Raw genomic sequence first — 23508 nt, forward strand, 5'->3', positions numbered from 1 at the left:
CAGCCTCAACACGCCTCATCTCCTCCACCCAGAGCGAGTGGATCAGAGAGAAGCAAAGGAGAAGTGACGGGAAAACAACATCAGCATCACCGACAAGCATCTCCCTCACCGGGAGAGGGAGAGAGAGGGAGGGAAAAAGGGGAAGGAGGAGGAGGGGAGAGAGAGCAGAACAGTGTGAGAAAGAAGTTTTTAGTTAGAGGGAGTACAAGCGAGTGAGAGTTTGGAGTGAGAGAGCTCGGTGGGTGGCAGCGGAGCTTCATTTTCCCTTTCCTTTTCTTGGCTCTGAGTGCCGTCTGCCTCCTCTCTCCTCCCGCTCTCCTCCTCTTCTTCTCTACTTCTCTTCTCATCCCGTCTCTCCTCCAAGCTCCCGCCGTGGGGTCTCAGCTCTCCGTCTCCCTCCCCCCCTCCCTTGCTCCCTACCTCCCCCGGGCGCTGCTGGGAGCCTCCGGGCTGCTGCGCCGCAGGAGGATGTCGCGCCGGGAGTCTCCGCCGCCACCCTCGCCACCTCCGCAGCTGCTGGGAGTGCAGAGAGGAGAGGTGGAGTGCGAGGACCGTCCGGAGCGCGCAGAGCCGCTGTCCGACACCGAGAGGGAGATCGTCCAGGACACGTGGGGGCACGTCTACAAGAACTGTGAGGACGTGGGGGTGTCTGTTCTCATAAGGTGTGTTTTCCGTCAATGCGAGTAAACTTAGAAAGTCTCCACGCTTAAAGATCCAAAGGTTGATTCATGTGTTTTGATGTAACACTGCTCAGTTTTGCTGCTGCTTGAGCTCGAACATGCAAATCTTCCTGCTCCCCTGAGCAACATCCCGCTCTGTTGCTGACCACTGATAGAAAACATTTGCTGCACAGTCACACCTGATACCCCACCGCTTCTTTACTCTGTGTAAGATAAAAATAAGTCAGTAATAATATTGCTTATCTCGGTTATTAAGTACTGTGTTACGTGCATCCGTGTAGGTGCACTTGCCCAGCTAATCACCATGTAACAGTCAGTCCACTGCTTATAGTCTGCAATCATATTTAAACATTGAACTTTTATTATTTCGATGTTCATTTCAGCTTTTAGCCGTAACACAGAGGGTTAGGACTCACAGTTTCAGTAAACATTTGCAACTCAAACTGAGTGCGCTTACAAATCTAACCAGGTATTAGGGACCAGCTGTTTGGCAGGCAAGAGTTGGACCCAAAATGCAGGACGCAGAAGACAAGGAATACTTTAAAGCAGCTTTATTGCTGAACTCATACTAAATACAAAACTAAACAGGTCAGGAGCTGTTATTGCACAACTAAGACTCTTCTAGGTATAAAACAGCCATGAGAGAGAACACAACAAAGGACCAGGGAAGACTGAGGCAATAAATACACACAAGATAACCAGCGACTAGGACACTGGTAGGAGGACAGCGAAAACCAATTACAGATAATGAGAAGGGGATGCAAAAATTTTGAGATACTATCAAAATAAGACAGGAAATGGCTAACACTACAACCAGGACTAAGGCATATGAACTTGACTCAGAGAGAGAGGATAAAAAAAACACAGATAAGATGGGAGGGACAGCATGGGAACAGCCTGTCATCAACTAAATCAGTCAGGGAACTAAAGGCACAGATAACAAGAATGTAACCGTAACAACAAAAACACAAGGCTAAGAAGCCTGAACATAAATCCAGAACAAACTTGATGTTCGGAGCAGGCATTGGCGTAACTCTGTGCTGAACATTGGGGGCGTCAAGATCTCTGTCTAAATAAATAAATAAATCTGGGTAAATTCCCAGATGATTAAACATGCAACTATTTTGCTGGTAATAACTGAAATGAGTAAAGAAAATTAACAGCCTATTTATGCAAGATAATTCATCATTTTATTGGGGGGGGTATATGGGTTGGGTCAGATTATTTTTTTTTGGGGGGGGGGGGGGGGCATAACCCCCCCCCCCCCCCCCCCCCAAATTCCCCCCATAATCATGAACCGTGATTATGGTTTATCAGATGTATTAAATATTTTGATTTCACTCTCACAGCCCTGAAAGTGGCTTTCCTTTCTCAGTTCTCCCACACCACATATCCTCAGCTCCTCTCCTCCCCTTTCTTAGCCCCTCCCGCCAGACATGTCAGGAGGAAGTGAGGTGACCAGGAGGTGAGGGAGGGACACGAGGAGAGAGGAGTCGAGGCAACAGACGTTTAACCAAATGAGACACCCTCGCCTCGGAGCCTCATTTTAAAGCAAAATATGACATTTCACAAAATAGCATCATAAATTGTTTTGTTATAGCTCAACTGCTGCTGTATTTGATGATCTGCAGTTTAACAGCAATCAGGACATTTTTTATATTTAATAGGAGGACTTTTAATTAAAATCACAACATGGTGCAATGTGACGAGACATTAGACCTTAATTTAATCACACATGCAGGCAGCAGTGAAAGGCAGAAAGTTGGATCATCTTAAATAACCAAAACCACAAGTATAAATGACTTGCGGTTTAATGAGCCCTCCTCTCCCCATTGTTTGTATAATCCAGCTGTTCGCCACTTCAGTCTTCTTCAACATGGCTCACTCAGATTTACAGAGAAACGAGTAAAGCCCCGAGATGCTCTGCTCCGCTAGGTTAGCTGATCAGAGACTAAAGCGGGGTGCACAGCAGGCTAGCAAGTTTGTCTGATTGTTGTTCTTCTAATTAACTGTCAAATCATCTGAGACATGACCAAAAAAAAAGAACACATGGTACAATTTAGATGCTCTTGCTAAGATCTCATTTGCTTTCTGCTCTTGTCATTCTTTTTATTTTGTAATCACAATGAAAAACACACAAAGTAAAGATATTTTTCAAAAGGTGGAAACATCTGGACAAATCTTTAATAGCTTTGCACCATAAAATTCACCTAAAAAAGGAAATATCAAACAGAGATTTAACATTATTCATGCATATATAATGAGTAAAGGTCAATAATTCTGGTCTCAGTAAACTAGAGGTTACAGTACTGGCTGTTAGTGGGTACGGATTTTAAGAATTACCAACATTTTTTATCTTGAGGTGCTGGAAACAATCCTAAATCATCCGATTACTGCAAGCAGCAGGATATTACATAAGCTAAAAATATTTCCACCAAAAAGCTTTCCATTAATAATCTGAAGTTTTAATAAATTTTTTCTTTGCGCTTCTCACGGGTTTGAATACTGATTGTGTATAAGGGCTGGATGTACCTTTTGGACCAGAAACAACACTAACAAGCTCCTGGCCAAGCTAGAGGATCACATCTGTGCTTATCCACCAAACAGCCGTTCAGAATACCCGTACTTGTTGCAGTCTCTGGGTGGGATCCTGGGAGGTGTCCCATCCAGAGACTGGAGAAATCTGAACAGTGTCGACTGGAAGGGAAAAAAAAGACACAAATTAATGTCACGCATTAATTTACTTGATCCAGGAGAACCTTAACCAAAAGGTCACTGATCTGTGTTGTTGGTGCATTTGCCAAGACACTCTTCACTCTTGAAGAGAGGAACAGAGCTGTCAGCTGATCAACACCTAATGGTCAGCTGGAATAGATAACTATTAAAGGGCCGTTGGGTACCAAAAAAAGGTCAGAAGGGCTGTCGCGTCTGCTGTGGCAGAACCAAAATCTCAAGCCTGGGAAGAGTTCAGTGAGAAGGACTTTCAGATGGCTCCTAGCAAACTGTCTGGTGAATCAGGAGCAGGAAATAAGAAAAGCAGACTTGGCTCAGCCTCAGGCCAGTTTTTGGTCAGAGACGAGAACTGCTGAGCCTTACTGGAATATTGTGGAAAGAGCTCTTTGAGGAGCTCCTGAACCGGATTAGCACATCCTCAGTCTCGAAGGCAGTTTGAAGACGTAGGGGTGGCCTCACCTCATCTCCTGACAGAAGCTGGTGAAGTAGACAAAAAGATCTGCAGTGAAAAAGGACGGGTAGGGATGAGATTCACTCTGTTTTGGCTCCATTGGCGTCCCTGGAATGTAACCCTCAGTGTTAGGTGGCTAACACTCTCAAGTATGGTGTAAGGTGTAAGGTATGGTGCACTGCTCTATGTGGGTTAGCGTGAAGCAAGTGTGATCAAGTATTTTGAGAGCCTGTTGATGGGACCAGTGAACTAGCGCGTGCAACAAGTCCAGCTGGAATATCTCCTCGGTACTAAAGATTCCATAGTCAACTGTTAGTGCCATTATAACCAAGTGGAAATGATTGGGAATGACAGCAACTCATCCATGAAGTGGTAGGCCACGTAAAAATCACAGAGTGAGGTCAGTCATGATGCCTTCAGAATAGCTTAAGAAAAGTGTGTAGAGAACTTCATAGAATGGGTTTCCATGTCCGAGCAGCTGCATCCCAGCCTTACATCACGAAAAAGCGTCGGATACATCAGTGTAAAGCACATCACAACTACACTCTCAGGAGTGATGAATAACACTTTTCCATCTGCCAATCCGATGGACAAATCTGGGTTAGCACAACTCTGAAATGAAGTAGACCGTGAGCCAGACCTTCTCGTTGTTGTTGTGATGTTCTCCAACATTAGTGTCTGACCTCACAAATGAGCCAAATTCCCATAAACACTCCTAAACCTTGTAGAAAACCTTGAAGCTGTTCTAGCTGCCAAGGATGGGTTAAAATTAAACCCTACATATTGAGAATGGGATTACACTCAAATTCATATAAGTGTAAAGACAGTGTATCCAGAGCTGCTGTTTCATTCTCAGGCTTGTGAGTAGTATGACTCCTGGATAAATCCTTCTGGAATTTTTCCAGGCACAACAAACTTGGAAGCAGACCGGAAAGGGTAAACCTTGCCATCACTGTCTTGGCCTGCCATCACAACAGACTAAATAGGCTCGCGTCTGTATGGTACCAGATACCAATGTCATCATTTCGATGATCGGCAGCAGCCTGTTGTAGCATCTCTTCGATATTTAGCTTGAAGCATTATTCAGCCTGCAGTGCACGTGGTGACGCACCAGGCATCGCACCACGTATCGCTCTGATATGCAGAGTGTTTTTCAGGTCTCTTTGATATGATGCACAAAAACTTCTGTTTAATCTCTATTGTGTCTCAGTTAACACAAAGTACTGAATTAATACTTTGTGTTAATGCTTTCATGTTGTTTTTTGTATTAGACAGTAACAGAAGCACACATGTATTCATCTTTCCCAGACGCTTAACTCTAACTATGAGCCTGCAGTCTGCTCTCCAAATGTAATGAGCTATGCTATAAGAACTTGGTTTTCCCCAGAAGGAAGGCAGATCCCAAAGTGACGGCACAAACAGATTTATTTCACCACAACAGGCACACCCACACCATGTTCTGCACCAAATCCTTCAGCCTCTCAACAATAACTGAACTGTGACAAGTGCAGGAAAGGAGGGAACATCAAGTTCCTCACTCATTAAGATGCTGAGATGGCTCCATACACCACATCTTCTCACAAGTAAAGTGAAAACTGTGAAAAGGGCACCTTAAATTTTACCTGTACTCACCTTGTTTATATTTTATTTCACATTTCTCTCTTTCACTGCTGCTGTCTTTTTAAGTCATGTGAAAATTAAACATTTTTCCAGGATCGAACAATCTTCTGTCATGCTTCACTCTACAGAGCTGCAGACCAGCAGGATCTAACGGCGCTTCCCCTTTTTCCATTTAAAAAAATAAAATAAAAAATATATATATATCAAAGAAGAGAGGCTTAATTTATTTAAATCCTCAGCTAAACGGTCTCAGTGTCACTGAGACCTTAAGGGCTTGTTAAAATGGACAGCGAGTCGTAGCCAAGGAGACTGATGTGACTGCGACAAACTGATTTTCGGTTGGAGGTGACGATAATCCCCCGAGGGGGAGCAGATGGGGCAGAGAGCATCTTGTGTGTGTGTGTGTGTGTTTCGTGTGCTCTTATCTGTGGATGACAGCAACAGGCTTTGGCGCTTGAATGCCTCGTTCCGTGCTTCTGCAGAGCTCTTCTCCTCGACGTCGCTCCTTTCATTTCTTATCACTTTTTTCCCCTCTAAAAGGTGACATGGGTATTCCTTTGAAATCTCAGCTAAACCATAATGACCATTAAATTTGTTAAGTCAAAGCTGCTAGGCACATCACCTGTCCACGAATTCTTTTTTTTTTTTTTAATATACTGACAATTTAGCGATTCTTGTAGCTTAGAAACAGCAGAGCCCACATAAAGTGTTAATTTACTGCCATATAAACAGGATCAGAATATACTCAACTTGGGAAGCATGTAAAAACAGTTTTCATCAAAAATTCTTTTATGCAAATATTTTTCTATTTTTCTTCCATAGAGATGTAATTTTCACTCTCACATCCACACAAACCTACAGAATGACCTGAGGACTAATTAACTTACAGTACTCATTACCGTAAACTTACAGTAATGAGTAGAGAGGACCCCGAATGCAGGATACAGATTCAGTCTAATTAATCAGACTGAAGTAGAATCAAAAATAGCCACATATTGTCCAAAAATATCCACAGGAAAAAAAACACAGCATAAACACATTACATAAGTAATGTAACATGACAAGCTAACACACACAAAGAAACAGAGACAGGGGACAGGAATGGATCAACTCTATAGTTAATGATGAGACACAGGAGAGCAAGACACAGATGAAAGTAATCAAGAAGTGAAAACAACCTAAGAGAAGAAACAAAAAGCAGACCTGCACAGATATACAGTACTGTGTCTCTTGAGCTACCTTTCATTTCTTTTCATACTTTAACAGGAACATGTGAAGTAAGTTAAATTTACTGTACAAACATCCATAGAAATACAGTATAAGAGACAAAACCAGAGTTTGTACAGTTTTAATGAGCTTCAAAGTCATTTTGGCATGACCATCTATATTTGACAACACAGCCGTAACTGTTATTCAGTTTTATTGTAATTTCTTTAAGTAGTCTTCAGTAACAGTTCTCCAGGCTTCATGAAGGACATTCAAAGCTCTTCTTTGCATGTTGGATGTCCTTCTGTTCCGTTCTCTGTCAAGATGATCCGACACTGCTTCAATAATGTTGAAGTCTGGCCTCTGGGGAGGCCAGTCCATGACTGATGGTGCTCCATTGTCCGTCTTTTTCTATCCAGGTATGCATTTACTGCATTGGTAGAGTGTCATGTTGAAAAATGAAGCCATCTGGTCGTTAAGTGATGACGTGATGAATCCTACTTCCGGGCCTAAAGTAGTCTGCGTTTAATATTGCTTTTGTGTTGTTAACATGTTTAATGTTTTGTACTTTCTTCTATTTAATCTCAAAAAGCTCCTAAAACAGTCAGTGATCACTGTTGACCTCCCTCGGCTTTTATTACCGCTAATCATTTATTTAAGCTCAGTTTTTAAGGATGTAACTACAGCCCAGCCCATGCAGCAGTATATGAATGACTAACCTCGTATTGTGGATGGATTATCTCAGTTGTTCTCCTGGCTGAAGTTTGGTCCTTTTACAGCATCCTGCCATGTAATTACATTTGTTCCTGACCACAGAGAACACTCACGTTAACTTTTATCGAGTGGAAAAAAAGTTAGCTTGTTTATATTATGCTAACATAGCTGTATCGCTAGCGGTCACTTAGCACATCATTATATACCAGCTAGCCAAACTTCAGTAACCCTACAAACGTTACTGCTGTTTAGTTTTCTGTCTTCATTTATGTTGGAAGTGATAACAGAGCTGTACGTTTTAATTTGTTTCCAAAACCCCGCAGTCAGGACATGCTATATTGTATTTAGATAGAAGCTAGCGAGCTAACTTCCCGCTAACTTCTAACTGTGTTAAATGTCATAAATTCCGTTTTCATGGATGCCTGGATGGTAAACTCAATTGTTACAGCTGGTAGAGCAGAATGCTGATCATTTTATTAAAGATGAAAGACTTTAGACAGTTTTTCAACTCTCAGTAATGCCATAGTGATCGTTTGATATATGGACCTGCAGCTGAGTTTAGGCCCAGACACGGCTAGTGACGTCAGACTTAACGACCGGATTGTCAGTCAATGCTTTCCAGATGGTATTATATGGTGGATAAAAATTTAATGGCACTTACGGGGTTCATGATTGGATCCATTTTAACAAGCTCCCCAACCCCCGACAGAGCCTCCACAGTTTTTCACAGATTGCTGCAAACTCTTAGTGTTGTACCTTGCTCCTGACTTAAATTTGGATTCCTTCATAAGACCTGTTACTGTTTTTTTTAGTCCATGTATTGTGTAATGTAGCTCACCTTTTTCTTCTTGTTTCTCATTGTTCTTTGTATCTTGATATCCACTCTTCCACTGAGACTATTGCTGATGAAGCTTCAGTGACTAGTAGATCTGTCCGATGCATCTCTCATGTCCCTTTTCTTTGAGTTTAGTTTAACACTAGGAACTCCTTTCTTCTTCCAAGGGAGTGGGCTTATTAGCAGTCCATAAGATGAGAGACACTTTCAAGTTTCAAACTCCCCTGACAGAAAAGAGTGAAATCGTCAATAGCTGGCATGCAGTCTGCGGCTTGGGTCAAACACTTGGGGCGGTTGAAATCTTCTTCACAACATCTGCCACGAGAACACAGACTTAATGTTTTCATGTCGATCCATCTGCCCAGCTGCATTGAGTGAACAGACAGCGACAAAAGCCTCAGCTGATCTCACCAGTGCGTAAAAATGCAATTGCACCAAAAAGTGAGAGCGCCCCAGGCATTGTCAGAGCAGTGCATATGGCAGCTTTGTGAACACAATTAGACTCAGAGTGCGTTGACTCGCCTAGCATTGTAGTAGGTATGGTGCTGATGGGAGGAATCAATGACATTTTCATTCTTAAGAAGAAGATGGTATCATTTGATTAACTGCACAATTTTTTTTTGTATGTATACTAAATTTGTAGGTGATTGCTCTGCTGTATTTTAGGAAGTGGTTGTAGTTTTTAACTACAATAAGTAATGAAGAGAAAAGGAAAAAGCTCAGCCGTGCTATCATTTTCTTGGTTTAGTTTATTTATTTACACATTACACAGACTGTGCAAGCAGTAAAAAGTATAAAGTCCACAGACTGTGTATCTGACTCAACAGGCTTACAAGTAGGTCTTGTATATATCTGGCCTTAATTTCTATAATTAAAGGTCATCTACCCTCCCCCCTGAAAAAAAGGAAAAAGAAAAAGAAAAAACCATGACACCCAAAATCATTCACACTTTAAAATATTAATATTCTTTTGGAAAACAAAAAGACCAGCAATAAAGCCATAAATCTTCTAAAACCCCTCTTTTGCTTTTTAAAACCTTTTTTGCACTGTGAAATTACCTCTTTGTAATTTGATCTCCTGGATTTGAGAAATAACTTTTAGTCACAGTCTGGAAATAACTTTTGTTTAGATATAAACATTATTTGTGTAAAAAAAAAAAAAAAAAAAAAAAATCAACAAAAAGCACACCAGAAGCACACCTCTGCCAAAGCAGCTCGCTTTGAATATTATTTACTTTTAAGGGAATAGTATTGTGTTTTGTATATATTTAATTTGTTTTCTTTGTTCTTTTAAAATTACTTAAAGAAAGTTCGTAGTGCAGTAAAAATCACATAAGGGTAGCATGACAGATGTTTACTTTGATTACACAAACATTATATTAGAGTAGGTGATAGATAATAGCTACTGATTTGTAAATAACATTAATAGAGGCGGCGTGCTGGGGTGGGTATCCTAGTATCCCTCAGCTTGTTGCCTGTAAGTTGTGGTTTCTCCTGGTGGATGAGAGGGTTTGTTCTCTGCGCCTTTGGGTTGGGGAACGAGTCCTGACTGTCGTCTGTGCTTATGCACCAAATGACGGTTCAGAGTACCTGGCCTTCTTGGAGTCCCTGGGCGGGCTGCTTGAGGGTGCACCACCTGGGGACTCATGTTGTCCTACTGGGAGACTTCAACACTCAACAGATGTAGGCAACGGCAGTGAGATCTGGATGTATGTGATTGGGAGGAATGGCCTCCTGGATGTGAACCCGAGCTGTGTTTTGTTACTGGACTTCTGTGCAAACCACAGTTTGTCCATAATGAACACCATGTTTGAACATAGGGGTTTCAATAAGTGTACGTGATGCCAGGACACCCTAGGCTGTAGGTCAATGATCGATTATTGTGTCATCAGACCTGCGGCCATATATTCTGGACACTTGGGCGAAGAGAGGGGCTGAGCTATCAACTGATCACCACCTGGTAGTGAGTTGGATCAGGTGGCAGGGGAGGATGCTGGACAGACCTGGTGCACCTAAACATATTGTGAGGGTGTGCTGGGAACGCCTCGCAGAGGCCCTAGTTCACAAGATCTTCAACTCACACCTCTGACAGAGCTGCAATGGCATTCTGAGGGAGACTAGGGACATTAAGTCAGAATGGACCATGTTCAGCACCTCCATTGCCGAAGGTGGAAGGAGTACTTCGAGGACCTCCTTAATCAACTCGTCTATCTGCGGGGGTGAGGTCACTGAGGCAGTTAAACAACTCCTTGGTGGCAGGGCCCCTGGGGTGGATGAGGTTCACTCTGAGTTCCTGAAGGCTGTAGATGCTGTAGGGCTGTCTTGGTTGACATGCCTCTACAACGTTGCATGGAGATCAGGGGTGGTACCTTTGGATTGGCAGATCAAAGTGGTGGTTCCCATCTTTAAGAAAGGGGGACCAGAGGGTGTGTTCCAACTATAGGGGGATCACACTCTTCAGCCTCCTTGGGAAAGTCTATACCAGGGTACTGGAAAAGAGAGTCCATCTGTTAGTTGAACCTCAGAACAATGCGGTTTTTGTCCTGGTCATGGAGCACTGGACCAGCTCTTCATCCTTGGTCTGCATTGCTGGCAATAAGTCAGACTCGTTTCTGGTGGGTAATGGCTGCCCTTTGTCACGATACTGTTCATAATTGTCATCAGTCATTCATCATTCATTTAATGGACAGAATTTCTAGGTGTAGCCAGGTGGTGGAAGGCTTTCACTTGGATTGTCTCAGAATCTCATTGCTGCTTTTGCAGATGATGTAGTTCTGTTGGCTTCATCAGGTGATGGCCTCCAGCTCGGACTGGAATGGTTCGCAGCCGAATGTGAAGCGGTGGGAATGAGAATCAGCACCTCCAAATCTGAGGCCCTGGTCCTCAGCTGGAAAAGGGTGGAGTGCCCACTCCAGAGCAGGGATTAGTTCCTGCCCCAAATGGAGGTGTTTAAGTATCTCAGGGTCTTGTTCACGAGTGACAGGAGACGGGAGTGGGAGATCGACAGACGATTGACAGACGGTCCATGATGATGAAGAGAGAGTTGAGTGTAAAAGCAAAGCTCCCAATTTACCGGTTGATCTATGTCCCTACCCTCACCTATGGTCACGAGCTGTGGGTGGTGATCGAAAGAATCGTGGATACAAGGAGCAGAAATGGCATGTATATATATATAAGGTGTTTTGGGGTCAACTTGAACGAAAAGCAGATATGAAATGTAAACATGAGATCAGAGGTCAAATTTGACATTATGTTTAGATATAATACTGCTATAATGCAGTATTTAAAATCACCGTACACCAGTATCATTTCCAAAATGTTGCCAATACAAACAAAGGCATATTTAAAGCATAGCTGTCAAGATAAAAGGCATTTTATGAGAGTTTGACCTTATGATCTTGAAGAAGAGTTTAAAGTAATGTGAAATCTTTATATGGTACGTTCTATATGTTGTCAATATACACCGTACTTGTAATAATAATAGATTCTGGTTTAATGGATTGTTAACATGACCTCACTCTACACTCCTGCAAAGTTTTGTCAGAATTCATTGAAAACGTTTTCCATTGCTGCATTTACAAACATAATGATGACACACATACAAATACTACCAAAAACAACCTCCTTGGCGGAGGAGAATATATATATTTCATCAAGCGGGGGTTAAACAGTGGATCTGAAAGGTGTACTACACCAACAGGCTTTCTTCACTAAAACCCCAGTCAGGGACGGTAGGTGTCATATTATTGGTTATGAACTTTCTTTCTTAACCCAGTCTTTCTGCTTCAGGCTCTGTGTCACTCACATAAAAAGGAAAAGGAGGTGCTTGATGCATCCCTTGACTTCTCTTCTGCACAAATTAATCAACTGAGCACCATCTACTCAAATCAGAGGCATTATCAGAGGAACTAGTGATAAAGAAACGAATGCAACACTGGGGCTGCAAATAAAACGAGAGAGAAGATCATTAAACTTGTGAATTCATAACCATCACAAGCTGAGTAGAAAAATAACTACAATCTCCTGTTATGTTTTACTACTCAGTGCTATTTATTCCTAACATCATAGCTGCACATTAAAACATCCAATGTTACTCCGCATGTTCGGATTCGTAAGTTTCCTGTAGCCTAGGAAAGGAGACGGGGATAAGACTTTAGTTTGGAATATTGTTGGCAATAAATTCCTTACAAATGCCACTGATGGATTTTCAAAATAGATTTTTTTTCTGAGCTTCAGCTCCAGCAGTGTAAGAGAGACTTTTAGCACCATTAGGAGTAAGCAGAAGACATTCATACATTTTCGCCCATTGTACAGTTGGTGTTACTGAGGATTGGCTGAACATGTAACAAATATAGTAGAGAATATGTATCGCACTTAAAACACACTGGAAATAAAAGAATCAGTGAAAACGTGGCACTTCCAACCTGGGCCCTAGGTCACACGGTCGGCATAAGTTACCACGGTTATGTAGACATGGCACAGAAAACTCTTCAAGCTCAACATAGCTCAGTATCTCATTAATCTTCATAGCGCACCCCTCAGCCGGAATGATTACTAGTAATCTGTGTTTTTGTGATAAAATAATTAAATTAATTGTTTTAAAGGTCGAGGCAAGACAGTTCCACACTGTAAGAAACGTTAGGAAAGTATAAGTGAGTGATCCAATACGTGCATGGCTCTTGTTTCAAACAGAATCACTAGCAAGTTTTTTCTTTAAACAGTTAGCATGTCGTTCCTTTTTCTGTGTTAATACATAATTAGCCACACCTCAAAGTTTTGCTGCATGAATTAATAAAATTTTAACGTAACATATTTTGTGTTTGAACAAAGAGCTTCTTTGTTTTAAAGAACTTTTGGGGAATTTCAAGTAATTTTCAGTGACATACAAAACATGTCTGACACATTTGAGCAAAATACTTTAACTACATATATAGTTAAAGTGTGGGCTAAAGTATATAATCAATATTTTAAAAAAGGGGGTACCCCACAAATAATTTGGTTAACTCCTGTCCCAGATTGAAGCTCATTAATGTCTTTATAAGGTTTCATGGCAGTCCGTTCAGGAGTTGTGGATATTACAGAAAAATAATAATAACTTCGTTAATTAGTCATTTACTTTTTTTTTTTTTTTTACTTCCTGCAGCTATCTGACTGTAGAGCTTCTAAAATCTGGACTACATGGGTTCCTTTAATTAGTCGGTAATTAAGCCGGCGGCGTGTTGTTGAAGAGTTTGTCTTGTGAAAAAAAGATGTCCTTGAAATTCCAGCAGTGAGGCTCAAGGTTGTTCGCGGTGCTTCAAAGAATTAGACGAACCCTTCCAGTGTAATCAAAGTGCGATTAACAACCGTCGCTAATGGTGCTGCTTATCTTTGATGACTTCATTTAAATGCAGAGACAGGTGCAGGAATGTGTTCAGAGCTCTCCAAAGTGCTAAACATGCACTGAAACTTATCAGATAGTCACTGTGGTCCATCGTGTTCTCCTCCATTTGTACACCTCTCTGTGAAGTCCCTCAAGCCTCTTTAATTATGCTGGGTGCAAAAACTTTGAGATACTTCATTTTAAATGTAATGCAATGGCCGTGTTCAGGAGGGTGACAGAATAGGAAAGATTTATTATGCCTTGTGCATTTGTACAATGATAGAAAAACAAAACAAACTCTTCCAGTTGTTTAAGATAATGTTACAACCAGTTAAATATGAAAGGTTCAATTGAAGCAAGACAGATTTCTTCACTATATATATATATATATATATATATATATATATATATATATATATATATATATATGTGTGTGTGTGTATGTATGTATTTACTGTCATGTCCTAAGTAAGAACATTAATAGACAGGTTGTATACTGGCTTCAGAATTTATTTATTTTTTTCATGCTCTGCAATTACAGAAAATGTGTATTGTAATTATTATGGCATATGTATGTATACCTATGTAATGTATCCCTGCCTTAACAGGTGGGGTAATCTGAACAAAACTTTGCATGCACGTTGTCACACTTACTGTGATTATTGAGATCTGTTTTCTAAAAAGGTTTATTATAAATCCGAATTCTTAGGATGAAAATGTGATGTCACGTTCTCTGTTTGCATTTGTTTCATGTGTCATGTTCAACTTAGCGGTCATCAAAATTTGTATGTGGAACAGAATTTTGTTCAAGTTACCAATAAATGTGGATTTACAGACTCAGGGAAAGATAGCGATCTACAGCAAGAAGGGAAAATCAATGAAAGTGGACACTGCTGGGGAAAACAAGACACAGGTGCAAACAATCAAGACAGGAGGTGAAGTAAAGCCAAACACAAGACAACAGAGGCAAATAACTGCCAAAATAGAAGAGGAAGTGAGATTACATACGCGGCGAAAAATAGACTCAAGAATAAAGTTAAAGAGAAATTGACACTGGGGGGTGAGACAGAAGACACTGCAGTAAACAAATAAAACTGTAAAGTTGAGACTAAATTATATGATAAACTAAAGGTTCCAAAAATGCTCAAGAAGAAATGAAGATCAATAAATAAAATTATTAAACCCCTCAAAAGTTAAAGAAAGTCAGACTCAGGGTCATGATAGCCAGGCCTGGGGAGGGTAAAGCAGACACTTCAACCATAAAAATATGTGTGTGCTGACAACTGATCATTTTTCTCGTCACACTGAAAGATTTACAGCTATTATTTACATATAAAGTGAATTAAAGGACTGCTGTAGACTTTTATTAAATAGTGACATGGTTCAGCCGGTTTAATATATTTAACTATCCTCCATCTTGTTACATAACAGTCACACTTTCCCCCCCTGTGTCTTGTGAATCATTCAATAAAAACAAAATTCCTGAGATACAGGGCTGAATAATGCTTAGGCCAAAACAAATGTGCCTGAAATAAAAAAGAAAAGAAAAAGAAACAGTTGAAATCATTCAAATCTTTAGAGTCTGTTTTTGAAACTGTGACAGAGCCTTTTGCTCGCTGAGATTTCAGATCAGAACAAGGTTTTTTCTGTGCAAAGTGATTTTCCCCTTGTATTCCTGCCATGTTTCTTGTAATGTACTATACAACCATGGCTTGGCTACAGAGAATTAAACATTTATCATTCCAACACAAGAGGATTGGCACAGAAACAATTTTTTTCTACAGAGAAAACATCAGAGAGAAGTCTTGTTTTCTCTAAGTGCTACAGTTAACTTTCATGTTTGTCTAAGCAGAGCAGAGAGCGTCTGAATTATAAAGACTGTTTACGTATCGTGACAGCTGGTAGAGCCAAGCTAGAGGCTCTGCATGCGACACAAGTGTTTGTAAGGCTAGCATGACACAGGATCTGGGGGATGTGGATGCATTGTCGCAGAGCTGCTGAGGGCAAAACTCCAGCGGGGAAATAACGGTACGAGGAATTTAGTTAGCTCAAGCAATGAGAAGAATTAAACTGGGCCAGAGCAGAAGTGTGTGTGCGTGCGCATTTAAATCCATCTGTTTCAGTCACTGCACTCATTGTATGTAAATTTCAAAAGTGTTGTGTTAACAGCTACGCTTTGCATTGTCTGTGAAAACCAGCAGTACTTAATCTGTGCCATCCTCCTGCAGCCAGGCTTGTGGAAACGCTCTCACGCACACACACCGAGCTGCTGCGAGGCCACAGGCTGCTGCGATGAAAACTGTCAAACCCTTTGTCAAAACAAATCTTTGTGACTAGAATCCCACAAGATGTTTTAGTTTCTCTTTGTTTATCTCCATACTTAAGTCTACCAGGGTGGTTGAAGAATGGAATTTACTTCACCTAAAATAACTCTGATTTTAGGTACTGGTCAGAACTCAAACCCACTACAGGGACATCAGAGATAAATAATTTTGTTCTGTAGTAGAGCTTTGAGGCAAAGCTTTGAAAATACTTGCTTCCTTCTCTGTTTGTGAACAATGTTCTGCTTCCCTGTCAGATTCATCTGTTGGTTGGTTTGCCACTTTTGGTCAGGACTGAAATGTCCAGTGCTATGAACCTCTGTATTTACGGTCACGAGTACTGATGATTATTAGGACATAATTTAACTAGAACCTTTGTGTGTAATCAAATGCATTCACCAGGCACTTCATTGGGCATTCCTCTTCACCTGCCTGTTAATGTAAATATCTAATTAGCCAAACAAATGTTCAAGCTGGGGGTGGTAATGCTGTGAGGGATCTTTTCTCAGCACACTTTGGACCCTGAGCCTAGTTCTACCAGAGGTTTCCTTCTGTTTACAAAAAAACAGAAAAGAAAAAAGTTTTTCCTTCCCAATGTCACCAAAGTGCTTGCTCATAGGGGTTCATCTGCTTGTTGGGGTTTCATTGTATTATTGTAGGGTGTTTACCTTACATTATCAAGCGCCATGAGACAGCTATTGTGATTTCGCACTATATCAATAAAACTGAATTGAATCGAGCAGGATAATGCTCTCCACAGACTTCAAATTCTCTCAACAAGTATCTTGAACATGAAAATGAGTTAATTGTACTCCAACGGCCTCCACAGTCACCAGCTCTGAATCCCACAGAGCAGCTTTGGTCTTTGGATATGTTAGAACGAGAAATCCACATCACGGACGTGCAGCCAACAAATCTGAAGCAACAGTATGATGCTATGATGTCATCATAGACCAAAATCTTTAAGGCATGTTTAGAGCATCTTGTTGAAACCTTGCCATGAAAAATTAAGCGACTTCTGAAGGAAAAATCTAGCACTACCGAACAAAGAGTGCAATGAGTCTACGCGCAAATCTATTTCTAACATTAAGTCTAAAGCTAGGGTTTTATAATGTTACATATGAATATATATTATGTTATGTTTTAGGTACATATTCGTGGAGTTTTAACATTTTTTAATATATTGTTAAAATGCCTGGAATTCTGAAAACAAACCACAAAACGATGCCAGAAACTCATTGAAGTGCATTTCTTTTAATTTAGCTCAAAATAAAACAGCATGCTTAAAAATGTTTGAGGCACTAGCACTTTGCATCTGTCTCTCTTTGTAAGACTCAACAGTAGTCACCCATCATGCTTGGATTACATATAATTTTTCCATCCCTTTTATATCTTGTTCTTTTCCCATGCTCATCGCTGACATGAATCTGACAGATCTGGTGGAAAAAAAGCTGAGTGCAGAATGTAAAAAGTGAAATTCTGGCACTCATTAGCTGATATGTCTTCAGCATGTTAAAGCTCAGCATAACTGTGTGCTCTGTGACTGCCAGGAAAATTTTGGACAACCTGCACTAATGCTCCCTGTGCTGCTGATTCAGTCAAGCATCGGTTCACAGGATCAGCAAAAAGGGCTTCTTTAATATTTTGGCTTCACTTGTCTGGAGATCAAACTTATTTTTTAATTTCTGAACGCCATTGCTCTTTATGTCCAGTCATTGTAATTGTCTACTACTTGGGACATCATAACTAAAAAAAGGGACGTACTAGACAAAAACTGTTTTCAGATTTGGAGTCAGCAAGTGAAATTAAAGTACAGGTGAAAGAAATAGATTTAGAGTTTTAACAGGAATAGGGATGACATTAAAAATAAAACTGTCCTGTCTGTTTTCATTTTAAAGCGAAAACATCAGATCAGAAATTATCTCCGTCCTCACATTTAACGCAGGATTTCTGAATAATGGAAAATGTTTCAGCTGGCATTGTGCGTGAACATTAGAGGATGTCAGGGTGCAGTGTGAAGGTTTGGCAGAATAATGCAGGTCTCACCTTTCCAACACGCTCCTATTGAGTCCGATCATTCACACCATTCATGCTGGAAGCTGTGGACAAATAAAACACATTTGTGATTTCAACAAATGGGGCTTCGCCATCATTGAATGTACGAGCTGGATGTTCCTCAAAATATTTTTTGATGTGTTGTGACCAAATTATAGGTACTTTAAATGTTTCCTGCGGACTCTCACATTAAAAGCCATTATGTACTGCTTCACAAACAACTCACATGAATTCAACAAGGAAGGAGGTCAAGGCAAACGTATCTTCTACAGCAGTGCTAAAAAAATATGCATCTCTAAATACCTCCATTTAATAACATGGTATGATGTTTAAAGTGTTACATTTATGTTTTAAATAAATGGACTTTAAAGGCTTTAAGATACAGCAGTTTCTTACAGATGCCTTATTGAGATCGCTTGTTTAAAATGTTACTTTAACATAATGCTACAACAAAATGTGGCTCCATAATGCTCAAAGTGGTCCAAGATGCTCATCTTTTGGTAACAGTCAGTTGTTACCAATCAGTTGAATCATATTGCTGTATGTTCAAATTATTCCCTACTGCAAATAGCCAATATATTGAGTGATAAAACGAAACATTTTTCAGACGTAACATAACTGTAAATAACTGTAAACAAAAGATGGACAAAGCCAATGTGACATCACCCAGTGGATGGTGAAGTCAGGATTGGAAGCTTTAATTTAGTTCAGCATGAGTTCTTTCTTTTTGTTTATTTTTTTGTTTTGTTAAGAGGGTGGAGCGAGGAAGATCACGGGAAAAATATGGGTGGAATAATAATAAAAATGTTGTGTAGTCCCATTTAAAGAGGGAGATCTGCATCGGATCGAGATCAAGACAAATTCTTGCAAATTAGTGCTAAAAATTCAATATTAGAATTAAACATTGGAGGACAAGCAAACAAGCACAGTGAGCCATATTCTTTTTTAGACAACAGAAAACTGCATTACACTGACAAGAAGCCAAGCAGGAAGCTACCTGCTCACGATCAAAGGGAACGTACCTTTGAGCGTTAGAAGAATTCATATTAAAAATAAATCACAATTTATTTTCATCATAATTCTGATTGAAAGTTTGTCATTTTCATAGACATCATAAAAATTGATCTAACACACTGTGTCTGCATTTTTTAATCTTTAATATTTTGTATTTTTACCTCTGTGATATGAATAAAAAAGGCACAAACACAGCGAAGAGGTCCAACTTAATGAAGAGAACCATTCATCTCAGAGTTCGTATGAAGAGGGAAAATATCCAAGACCAAATCAGTTTTTCCACCAGGCTGTAAATGTTGTTTAATGCTGTAAACGTAGACATTAGACCATGGCAGTCTGAGGATTGACTTGCTTTGGAATCAGTGGCCTTAAGAGGAATTCAGTTTTTGCAACTTTGCAACACTAAGTTTGCTTCACTTTTAGGATTTTTTTTAAATTTTGAAATTATTTTTTTATTTTTAGAAAATAAGTAGTTCCCAGTCTGCTGCGCGTGGTTGTGGCATTCATTCTAAAATGAACTGCTAAGCCCTGTTTACATTGGTCCAGTGATTGGCCTGTGATCCCATTGTGACCAATTTCAGTGGTTACCAAGTAACATACAGTGCTACTATGACTGTTGAGAAACTGTGACAAATGCAGCACAAACAGGAAACAGACTGTTCACCTTCAAAGTAAAAGTTGTTCTTTTAGTGGTAAAACAGCTTTTACCTAGAAGGCAACTGGATCTTGTTTGTGTCAAGCATCGTTGCTGTTTGGGGGTAGATGAGTGCTTGCAGACAAGTCAGCATCTTCCATGCAACTGTGGCAACCAAAGCAATCACAATGAGGTTTTTGTTGCAGGTTACTGTTTGCCAAAGATTTTACTAAAGGGAAACCAAAAACCTTGAGCAGTTACTCTCGAACCAGTTGTGGAATCATCCAGAGGATTGCTAGGTTGGTTCTCAATCGGCCTAACATGCCAAAAAACACATCAATCGCATATAGTTCATTCAAACCGGCCATGCCACCAGTTAATAATAATAATAATAATGGATTGGATTTATATAGCGCTTTTCAAGGCACCCAAAGCGCTTTACAATGCCATTATTCATTCACTCTCACATTCACACACTGGTGGAGGCAAGCTACGGTTGTAGCCACAGCTGCCCTGGGGCAGACTGACAGAAGCGAGGCTGCCATATCGCGCCATCGGCCCCTCTGGCCAACACCAGTAGGCGGTAGGGTAAAGCGTCTTGCCCAAGGACACAACGACCAGGACAGAGAGTACGGGGATTGAACCGGCGACCTTCCGGTTACAGATACACTTCCCAACCCCCTGAGCCACGGTCGCCCAGTTAAAGCTTTACTTGATAATATTTATTTGAGAAGGCAAACAATTATCTTTTACCTTTCAGTTAAATCTCAGCATACATACATAACTGGGACATTGCTGAAGCTAAAAAACATACATGCTTTAATATGTATCTCTAATATTACAACCTCTGTAGGTGTCTTTCAGCGTGCTATACTGATACACAGCGCTTGAAAATTAAACGGCACTCTTCAGCCCACCTGCATCCAATTACACTCAAAGAGCCTGATCAGTCTTGACTGCAGTGTCTCATCAGTGCTTCTGTAATGTAAAGGTTTCTGCTGGGAACTTCCTGCCGCACGGATGGTGCCAAGGCGAATTAAACACTTTACAGAAAGGAACTGCACTTTTTGTCAAAAACGTCAAAAAGAGAGAAAGGGAGAGAGAGAGAGACTGGTTGATTAAAATTTATGGCATTTAGAGAGTTTAAAAGCTTTGGGGTATCATTGGGATGATAGTTTTAGTGGCTAAATGGCTTTGGGTCATTCATTTCATGTGTAAATTTGGATAAAGCCAAAGTCGACACATCCTTCAAATGCTAAGACGCATGTGTGCTTCTCATTATGATATATTGCCGCTGCTGTTATTGCCGTTGTCTAATGGGATTTGTGCCAATAAAGCCTTGCTAGATGTTTTAGCTGTAACAGATATTCAAACGTAAACAACAGCATGAAGATGTTTTGTTGCTCGTGTTTTCCTAATTCTTTTGTTCCTTGTAATATATGGTTTCAGGGTTTTAAATCTTCTGTTCCTCATTCTCTGTGAAAATCCTCTGGAAGTGCAGTATATATTTTCCATTTGAAAGAAATGCTGTTAGTACACTTACTGTCGGTGAGCAGAGAAGATCACTGATTACTTCATTCCACTTTGTAAAAGTTTATTTTTTTTCTTGTTTCTCTGTTTCAAAGACTTTAAAATCACATTTTCTCTCCACGTGTGGTTGGCATGTTGGCAGCCGTTTACTTCATCAATACAGGAGCGGACTTTTGTTCCATTTGACTCACGCCATCATTGTCTTGTTATTAACACCTTCAGGAGATCCAGAACACTGCAGCGAAAACACTAACTGGAACTGGAAAGGGGAACCATATGTTTCCCATATTAGCGTTTCTTCTTTTGCTCCCTGTTAAAGTCAGAATTGAATTTTGCTTACAAACATGTTTTTCCTCACATCTCGAATAATCCTACCACGTCATATCTTAATGAACTCATGCCTCTTTTTGCTCTTTACTCTTTCCCTTTCCACAAATGCCTCCCTGAGCCTGGTTTTGCAGGACATTTCTTCCTGTTCAAATCGAGTTTTTTCTTCCTACAATCACCAAGTGCGCATTTATAGGGGCCTGTGTGGTTGTTTGAGTTTCTTTCTAATATTTTACCTTACAATATAAACCACCTTAAGGCGACCAATTAAAATCAAATTGAAATATGGAGCTCCTGAATTTTGATAGAAATGGAAATACAGTTCAATCTCAACTATTATTTTTAACTTACAGTCATATGTTTGAGTACAAGCTTTTGATGAATGAGGGGTTGTGGACAATAAGCTGTATTTTATTCTGAATCTTTCTCTCATCTGATTTTTTAAGTCTGTGTAGAAAAATAACAAAAACTGTAAACAATAACTGACTTTTGCTAGAAAGATAGGGGTGCTGCAAATATTATTATCAGCAGTTTTACTCTGTTTGTGGTTCCCACGTAAAAATCAGGAATTGATCAGCAGACTTCATCCTCTGTGGACAGTATTGGTCCAAAATGTAAAAACACTGACGTATTCATTCACACACATCAACCTGGATGTAAAAAAAGAAAAAAAGAAAAAAAAGAAGCTATTTTGTTTTCATATTTTAATGATGAATTTTATTCACCTCTTTAGGTTTTTTGTCAACTTCCCATCGGCCAAACAGTATTTTAGCCAGTTTCAGCACCTGGAGGATCCTGAGGAGATGGCACGGAGCAGCCAACTCCGGCAGCATGCCTGCAGGGTGATGAATGCCATCAACAGTGTGGTGGAAAACCTTCACGACCCTGAGAAGGTGTCGTCGGTGCTGGCCCTGGTGGGAAAAGCCCACGCTATCAAACACAAAGTGGAACCCGTGTACTTTAAGGTAACTTTAGAAAATGACCCGTTTTTTGGGCTTTTTTTTCCCAGACTTTGTTTTAAACACTTTTATGTTTCATGGCTGCACTTCATCAGTGCAGCCATGAAACAAAGCAGAGACGATTATTGTCAGGGGTTCTCTATCCTGAATAACTAGCAGTTTAATAAGGGTATTTTCTTGCTTCAGCAGCCCCTTCAATTGTCAAAGCAGCCCAAAGAATTTTCTCATTACCAGTCTAATATCATGGGGGATATTTCACTTTTGCCACTTTACTCAGGACAGAATTCTTGTTTTACTTGTTTTTCTATTTTATTTCTCAAATGTAGCTGCAGTGTTTTGCTTTGTGTGTGTTTTTAATAGAAATACTTCAAGCTTTTGTGAAGCTGGAGGCTTCAACCTTTACTTAGACACATGCAAACAAATTATGGAAGAATTTTATGGAGCATCAAGTTTTCAAGTTTATCTTGTAATCATTGTTCTGTATAATGTAAAAACATGCATGGGCATAAAAACCAATAATAACAAATGCATTAATGTAGTCCCAGATCTTTAACCCTGTGTTGAGTTTTATTTTTGGATTTATGATTTGTTCTTTTGGATTTAAGGAATATTTATGTTCTAGCTCTATATTTGCCTTGAGTTTAGTATTTCTTAGAGCCTTGTAGTTATTTATATTTCTAGTTCTTGCTTCTTGTTTTATTACTTTATGTAATAAACCGCTGGTCTGTTCCATAAAATTGCCGTTACTGGAGTTGTTGGAGCTCTGTGCGCAGTAGCGTGAATGACAGAGACATTCAGACGTGTAACCTGTATAGAGCAGCTTGTCTTGCGCTTAACAAGAATAAGCTGCATAAAAGTCTTTGGTACAACATTAGTTACATTTTTAGATGTCTGTAAATTCTCTCTCTTTCTATAGTTATGCTACATGCTTCCATGTGCTCAATTTAGCTCAGTCCCAGCTGACCACGCCTTGAGAGGTCTTTGCGCAGCAGACATTCTGTCACAACAAATTTTACTGGAACCTGAGATACTCCCATAATCATTGAGACGCTAGAAGACTTATCAACA

At 40.1% G+C, this 23508-nt stretch overlaps 1 protein-coding gene across 1 annotated transcript in view; it reads left to right on the forward strand.

Annotated features, from left to right (window-relative positions):
- Positions 1-23508, forward strand: part of cygb2 (cytoglobin 2) — a 34916-nt gene continuing 11408 nt past the window's right edge. The window contains exons 1-2 of the mRNA XM_006787491.3: positions 1-662; positions 22215-22446. Coding sequence (XP_006787554.1) covers positions 469-662; positions 22215-22446 — 426 coding nt within the window. The 5' untranslated portion in view covers positions 1-468. The remainder of the gene's footprint in view (positions 663-22214; positions 22447-23508) is intronic.

The sequence above is a fragment of the Neolamprologus brichardi genome, chromosome 6, assembly GCF_056152115.1.
Source record: "Neolamprologus brichardi isolate AB-2024 chromosome 6, ASM5615211v1, whole genome shotgun sequence".
Taxonomy (NCBI): domain Eukaryota; kingdom Metazoa; phylum Chordata; class Actinopteri; order Cichliformes; family Cichlidae; genus Neolamprologus; species Neolamprologus brichardi.